The sequence below is a fragment of the Thamnophis sirtalis genome, unplaced genomic scaffold (assembly GCF_051295495.1).
Source record: "Thamnophis sirtalis isolate CommonGarterSnake01/CBP01778 unplaced genomic scaffold, rThaSir2_p1.2 scaffold_15, whole genome shotgun sequence".
Taxonomy (NCBI): domain Eukaryota; kingdom Metazoa; phylum Chordata; class Lepidosauria; order Squamata; family Natricidae; genus Thamnophis; species Thamnophis sirtalis.
Window position 1 is genome coordinate 2,735,174 of NW_028261395.1, and position 8,379 is coordinate 2,743,552.

Here is an 8,379-nt window from a genome sequence, read left to right on the forward strand (position 1 = left end):
CCAGCCGAAGAAATCTCAGTTCGATCCATCTGTGATCCTTAGATTGCTTGGATCTCACTGACATTTCTACACAAGACATATGCCTTTCTCTATTTTAAGTAAAAATCTGACAATTCTTGATTTAAATCAGTTATAAACAATCTCATCAGACAATTCTCTTTACTTGTTAAACCAAAACAGAGAATTTAAAACCAGCATTCTAAAAACCAAACCAACCATTTGGTGCCTGCAATATGAGAAATGCTTTATAATATGTCTGCAGTGCTGACACAAATATTACTAAAGACATTTTTCAAAGCATAGCAGTTTCTCCTCTTCTGGTTCTTTTCTTCTAAGCCAAATGTATATGAGCCTGGTGGTGCAGTGGTTACAATGCAATATTGCAGTTCTAACTCACAGTCTGCAGTTCAATCATGATCGGCTCAAAGTTCACTCCTTCCAGATAGAAAGCTATTGCTATCTGTCTCATCTCTTATACAAAGCTAGAATTAATAATTCAGAAATATTGATTGGTAGACATCACTGAATGTTAGTAACTGGGACCAAAATTTCCATTAAGTGGCACAGTCATTTAGATGAGGGACTGCCATACAATCCTCTGGCTCACATCTTGGGAGGGAGGGAGGGAGGAATAGCAATAGCAGTTCGATTTATATACCGCTTCATATGGCTTTCAGCCCTCTCTAAGCCGTTTACAGAGTCAGCATATCGCCCCCACAGTCTGGGTCCTCATTTCACCCACCTCGGAAGGATGGAAGGCTGAGTCAACCTTGAGCCGGTGAGATTTGAACCGCCGAACTGCAGATAACAGTCAGCTGAAGTGGCCTGCAGTACTGCACCCTAACCACTGCGCCACCTCGGCTCAAGCAGAAGGCAATGTCAAACTGTTTCCATACCAATACCAACATGGTCTTTTCTGTTATCATTATTAGTTGAATTGACTCAAAGGAGATTCTTTAATAAATTCCAGAACAGAATCTAATGCGCTGCCTAAAATAGCAAAATTTCATTTATTTGGCAAAAGATGACAGAAATTCTAAAAGTCTTTGGATAAGTGTCAGATAACCTGGATTAGAATCTATTATTTTAAAACATTGTATCAGAGGTGGGTTCCTACCAGTTTGCACCTATTCGGTAGAACCGGTTCGTCAAATCTACCGAACCGATTAGAAGAGGTTCTACCAGTGGACCCGGAAAGCAGGCCACACCTACAGAAGAGGTTCTAAACTGTCCATAAGTACAACTCATTCAGAGCAATTGTAACTGAATGGTCTCTGAGCACTCTTAACGCAGGAATAGCTTTACTTCAATCATAAAGCAAAAAAGCATACAATAGCATATCTGATTATTTAAACTTTACGAAATAAACAAACGGCATTGCAAAAGTAGTACATTGAGTTTAAAAGCATGAAATGTTTGTTGAGAAATAGATCCACTAAAAGTTTTAATAAAATAACCTACTTGTTCTGCCCTATAGTTTCAAAGTCTTTCACAATTATCTGCAGGGATGATGAAATATCCAGTGGTGATCCTTTCAAATCAAATTCAAGAATCTGTGCGAAAAGAATTGCAATAGTCATGAACACTGATTTAATCCAGAGCTGAACATATACAAGTAAGAAATGAAAATATTTCAGGAATAAGTGTATATATATATTTAAATATATAGTGTATATATATTTAAAGTCACAACCCCTGGTATGCCCAAATATGGGAGGAAGGTCACACTTCCATTCTCTGTTCTTCGGCTCGTCACAAGAGACCATCCAGACAGAAACCCAATATTTTTACTGTTGCCTTTGTTATATTTGTGTTTTATTTGTGCTGATAAATAAATAAAGGTAGACTAGTATAGATCTATTTCAAGCTATTTAGCTCTCATCAGCTAGCCATACCCTTACTGGGAATAGAGCACAGGTCCGATTCCCAGCAAGGGTATGGCTAGCTGATGAGAGCTAAATAGCTTGAAATAGATCTATACTAGTCTCCCTTTATTTATTTATCAGCACAAATACACCATATATATATATATATATATATATATATATATATATATATATATATATATATATATATATATATATATATATATATATATATATATATATATATATATATATATATATATATATATTAAACTCAGTTATCACATGAAGATGAATTTTTAACATTTGTTGTGCTATGATACAAATATCATCTATCAGATGTAACTTAGTTTACAGCTACATCTCTTAATAATATTAACAAATGTTAATATTATTAGCCAGCAAACCACACTAGACACCAAAGGTACTTTAACTAGGACTGCTCAAATCTTTTAAAACTAAAAATAATCCCTATTATTAGTTTTTATAAATATTCATCATCAATAAATGAATTTGATATGCAGATAGCAAGAGATCAGTGGAATAAAGAATTACAGTTTCCTGCGAGACCGCCTCCTGCCACATACCTCCCAACGGCCGATAAGATCTCACAGGTTGGGCCTCCTCCGAGTGCCGTCGGCCAGACAATGCCGGCTGGCGACCCCTCGGGGGAGGGCCTTCTCTGTAGCTGCCCCGGCCCTGTGGAACGATCTACCCGTAGAGATCCAGACCCTTCCCACTCTCTCGGCCTTCCGAAAGGCCACTAAAACCTGGCTATTCCGGCAGGCCTGGGGCTGTTGACCTCACGAACGAGTTCCGGCCCCACCAAGATTGAGTGTATGGTGCGTTGCTTTTTAAGTCTGTTTCTCTTTCCCTATTTTTAACTTTTTATCTTTGAGTCTTGTTTTTGTAAGCCGCCCGGAGTCCTACGGGATTGGGCGGCATATAAATTTATTAAATTACAATTAATTAATTACAATGGTCTAGACAATGGGAAAGGGTCTTACTTCTATACCTAGCCCATGAGCCTGGCCTACAATTTATACAACTGAAACTAATATTTAGCGCGCTGACAAAACCGCATCGCTAAAACCGTGACATCATCAACGCACCAACAGCGTGGCGACAACAGCACGGCGATAGAAGGGCGATTTACAACAGCGCGTCGATTTAAGTTAAGGAAAGGGTTAGGTTTAGGGTTAGGGTTAGGGTTAGGGTTAGGGTTAGGGTTAGGGTTAGGGTTAGAGTTAGGTTTAGGGTTAGGGTTAGGTTTAAGGTTAGGTTTAGGGTTAGGGTTAGAGTTAGGTTTAGGGTTAGGTTTAAGGTTAGGGTTAGGGTTAGGGTTAGAGTTAGGTTTAGGGTTAGGTTTAAGGTTAGGTTTAGGGTTAGGGTTAGAGTTAGGTTTAGGGTTAGGTTTAAGGTTAGGTTTAGGGTTAGGTTTAGGTTTAGGGTTAGGGTTAGGGTTAGGGTTAGTGTTACGTTTAGGGTTAGGTTTAGGGTTAGGTTGAGGTTTACAGCGTGCTTCTGTCGCGGCGCTGTTGTCGGCACGATTCAGCGCTCATTCGTCGGAGCGCTTTAGAACTCGCGGTTTTGTCACCGTGTTTTAGTCGGGCGGGCTTTTGTCGTTCGCCCTTTTGTCGGTGAACCAAATAATTAACTCCTCAAATATGGTCACTGACTGTAAAAAGACTGCCTCTTTGAGCATCCACCAGAAGATTGCAAAGGAGGATGTGTTTAATGAGGTCTCATGCAAATGCAGTAAATTACATCAAACATTGGGATGTAAATATATAACAGTGGTATTTGCATAATTATCTCATTGCACACATTAGCAGTCTGTGGTCTTCTGCAGAGACTGCTAGCTACTAATTACCACCTTAGCAGGACAGGAAGAAATTCTACTTCTGAACAGAGCAGAAAACATACAACACGCGTGTTTCTTGCTGCCGCCTTGTTTGCAACAGTCAAAGTCACGACAGAATCTTATCACACACATTGTGCTTTTTCCTACATGATAGGGACATGAAGATCAGGTTTACCTCATTCCAAACAGGGTTGAGTTCGCTATCGATTTTCTTTGTCTTCTTTTTCTCATCTGGAAATAAACAGTGATACGTGTTACTAGTATGGAAAAAATAGTTTTTAAAACTCCATTACGAGAGAAGGGAAAGGAGAGGAGGAAGGAAGGAAGGAGAGAAGAAAGAGAAGAAAGGGAGGGTAGGAAGGAGGGAGGGAAGGAGGGAGGGAAGCAAGGAGGGAAGGAAGGAGGGAAGGAAGGAGAGAAGGAGAGAAGAAAGGAGGGAAGGAAGGAGAGAAGGAGAGACGAAAGGAGGGAAGGAAGGAGGGAATGTAGGAGAGAAGGAAGGGGGAAGGAAGGAAAGGAAGGGGGAAAGGAAGGAGAGAAGGAGAAAAGAAAGGAAGGAAGGAGGGAAGGAGAGAAGGAGGGAAGGGGAAGGAGGGAAGGAAGGGGAGTAGGAGAGAAGAAACGAGGAAAGGAAAGAGGGAGGGAGGGAAGAAGAAGTAGGACCGTTGTAAGATAAGATGGATCTATGGGATGTTAAAAAAGCAATCTTCAAGTATATGGTCAACAGTAGGAAAAATTGTTATAAATACATATTATTAATAACAGTTATGAGATCATATAATTGTGAATGTATATATGAAATTGATAAAATAAAATAAAATCTTTTAAAAAAAAACTCCATTACGATAAAAAAATACCTTTTCCATGGCTATGATAATAACTCATTGGTAAAGCACATCTTTACTATAGGGACCTGGGTAGACCTATAACATTTCCAAATGCTTCCCCCCTCCCCATATTTTTTGCAACACTATCCAAGAGCTGCTGTAAAATATATAACATCTCTTCAGCTTTGACATTTTTACAGCAATGGCTCTCAAACATTTTGGTCTCAGAACACTTCTACAAGTTCTAAAAACGACTGAAAATCCCAAAGAGCTTTGGTTGATGAGGGTTATTGATATTTACTATAAGAAATTAAAATTGAGAAGTTTTAAAATATTTATTTGACTTAGCAGATCTTATGTGGACAGAAAAGTGTTGTGGCTTGGCAGGTGCCGTTGGAGCTGCCACCAGACTCCGATAGTGAGGGGCCCTATGGGTCGGCCCTGGAGGATGTGGAGGACCCTGGATAGGGTTCCGACTCTGAGCAGGGCGCAGAGAGACTGGTTGGCCACCAGGTGGTGCCTGAGCCTTGGATCAGTGGGGAGGAGACAAAGGAGAATGATCCAGAAACCACCTGTGAGTTGTTCCGGGATGCACGCCGTCGAAGGGCTACTCGGCGTCAAGAACAACTCCGTAATTACAGGAGGTACTTACGCTCAGCTGATGGTCATTAAGCTCCTCTCCCAGACTATAAAAGGGACTGCTTGTGCCACGCCCTTCTTGCAGAAGTCAACGTTAGGGACTAACGAGAAACAAACTTGGCAGGCTGGATTGCTGCCAGAGTTTGTTGGCGTTGCTGCCAAGGTTTGTAGGACTTGCTGCCAGAGTGCTTATCTCTTTGTTTATGTGGCTTGCAGCCAACGAGAGTCTGGACTGATTAAAAGAAACATTCTCATTTACGTTTGTTTCGGCTTTCGTTCCTGGACGAAGAAGGGGGGTCAGAACAGAAAAGTATATCAGCAGATATTCTTTTTCCTATTGATCAGAGGTGGGTTCCTACCATTTTGCACCTATTCGGTAGAACCGGTTCGTCAAATCTACCGAACCGGTTAGAAGAGGTTCCACCAGTGGACCCGGAAAGCAGGCCACACCTACAGAAGAGGTTCCAAAATTCTTTGAAACCCACCACTGGTCCTTGGATATGATTATTCTACACTATCATGCTCCTATTTATAAAACTCAGAGCCTTCATTCTCCTTTCACTGCCAACCGCCTCGTTTCACTCACAACGTTCCAGCTACAAGGCAGGAAATCGCAGCTCAAGGGTCCCCCCGAGGTCCCAGGAAGTTCTCATAGCTGGACCTGGAACCAACGATGGGATAAGGTACCCCCTGCAAACCCCCGAGAAGGACAATCATCTCCCCGAAGCTCTCCTCAAACGCGACAGGACACCATCTTGGGCATGCCGAGGTGGCGCAGTGGTTAAATGCAGCACTGCAGGCTACTTCAGCTGACTGCAGTTCTGCAGTTCGGCGGTTCAAATCTCACCGGCTCAAAGGTTGACTCAGCCTTCCATCCTTCCGAGGTGGGTAAAATGAGGACCCGGATTGTTGTTGGGGGCGATATGCTGACTCTGTAAACCGCTTAGAGAGGGCTGAAAGCCCTATGAAGCGGTATATAAGTCTAACGGCTATTGCTATTGCTATCTATCTATCTATCTATCTATCTATCTATCTATCTATCTATCTATCGGATTGTTGGGGGCGATATGCTGACTCTGTAAACCGCTTAGAGAGGGCTGAAAGCCCTATGAAGTGGTATATAAGTCTAACTGCTATTGCTATCTGTCTGTCTGTCTCTGTCTGTCTGTCTGTCTGTCTGTCTGTCTATCTATCTATCTATCTATCTATCTATCTATCTATCTATCTCTATCTACCTATCATCCATTCATCCATCCATCCATCCATCCATCCATCCATCCATCTATCTATCTATCTATCTATCTATCTATCTATCTCTATCTACCTATCATCCATCCATCCATCCATCCATCCATCCATCCATCCATCCATCCATCCATCTATCTATCTATCTATCTATCTAAGAGCTGAGATGGCGCAGTGGTTAGGGTCCAGTACTGCAGACCACTTCAGCTGAAAGCCCTATGAAGCGGTATATAAGTCTAACTGCTATTGCTATTGCTAGGCGCATTTCATTAAATGTACAATACATGCATAATATACAATACGTGCACATTTAACTTAAATTTAACACTTCTCTTCAGAAAATATGTGACAAGCTCATACTTTGAGATGTCAAAGTATCAGTTGTGGGAAATGTTGGGCCCAATTCAATTGTAACAGTGTACGCTAATATTAAATAATCGCAAAATTGCACGGGCTTATAAATAGGGTTTTAGCTTAAATATAACGTTACAGCTGATATTGTTCAGTGGGACTTGCAAATCTTTTGTGGTCTAGCTAGCCTGAGCTAATATCTAACCCACTCCTTTTTTTAAAAAAAAATGTTAATTCCTGTCGCAGTTCTGTTACAGGAATGTGAATCACACATTCCACACCACACGGACTAAATGAGGACCAAATTTTCTGCTCCTCCCACACATATCTAGCAGAAGTAGTATGTTCTGCAATTGAATTTCCTGGAAGCTATGCAGCTGTAGCCATATTTGGAACAGAGGGAAAATATATATCTGAAGCATCCTTTAAAAAAAAAAAACAACACTATTAAATCCTTCCATTACTTTTTAAAAGAGTTTTAGTGCAATGCATGCTATAATAGCTGGCTTACTTGGAGTAAAATTACTGTATTTTGGTTTATTTCTTATTTCTGTTAGAGATTCTATAGATTGGAAGTATGGATTTGATTTAAAAAGTGCTGATTTTCCGTGCAGTTTTTACCTATATTTAGTCAATGAAACTATTGAGGTTAAATGTCCATCTTTGAAATGATCAGAATATCCTTCTATTTTACCACAACTAAAATATATTAATAATGATTTAGTCCAATGTTTCTCAATCTCAGCAACTTTAAGATAAAGATGAACTTTTAAGCATGAGTGACTGGGAAATTCTGGAAGCTGGAGTCCATATTAGAGAGTTGAGTTTGAGAAGCATCGATCTAGTCCAGTGGTTCCCAAACTTTTTCAGTCCTCTTGGTGCTGATCCTCAGTGCCCCCCCAATGGTGGAATTCAATTCGGTTCTTGCTTAGCAACCAAAATTTTGGGCTCAATTGTGAACATAAGTTCTCTTTCTTTTTCTTTCTTCCTTCCTTCCTTCCTTCCTTCCTTCCTTCCTTCCTTCCTTCCTTCCTTCCTTCCTTCTTTCTTTCTTTCTTAGAGAACCGAGGTGGCCCAGTGGTTAGTACTGCAGGCCACTTCAGCTGACTGTTATCTGCAGTTCAGCGGTTCTAATCTCACCGGCTCAGGGTTGACTCAGCCTTCCATCCTTCCAAGGTGGGTAAAATGAGGACCCAGACTGTGGGGGGCGATATGCTGACTCTGTAAACCGCTTAGAGAGGGCTGAAAGCCCTATGAAGCGGTATATAAGTCTAACTGCTATTGCTATTGGTATTGCTACTGCAAAATCGCCATTTCTTCCCGATCAGCTGGGACTCAAGAGGCAGAGAATAGATGGGGGAGGGGACAGTCAGAGATGGTATTTACTGAACTACTCAAAAATTCCTCTACCGGTTCTCCAGAACTGGTCAGAACGTGCTGAATATCTACCACCTCTGCTCCTCAGCCTGAGCTATGTCTCCATAACGGCTTGTGGGAGTGACCTTGGGAGACAGGCATGACACACCCCCATTGAAAAACCCCATAGAAAGTCTGCTTTATAATTCCTTCATTTACGTTTAATGCTGCT

The 8,379-nt window shown here is 41.2% G+C and overlaps 1 protein-coding gene across 1 annotated transcript in view; it reads right to left on the minus strand.

Annotated features, from left to right (window-relative positions):
* MYOF (myoferlin) overlaps nucleotides 1-8,379 on the minus strand; it is a 122,339-nt gene that overhangs the window by 107,557 nt on the left and 6,403 nt on the right. Inside the window, exons 2-3 of the mRNA XM_087702348.1 lie at nucleotides 3,905-3,960; nucleotides 1,462-1,553 (exon numbers count right to left, since the gene is read on the minus strand). Of these exons, the coding sequence (XP_087558474.1) occupies nucleotides 1,462-1,553; nucleotides 3,905-3,960 (148 nt within the window). The remainder of the gene's footprint in view (nucleotides 1-1,461; nucleotides 1,554-3,904; nucleotides 3,961-8,379) is intronic.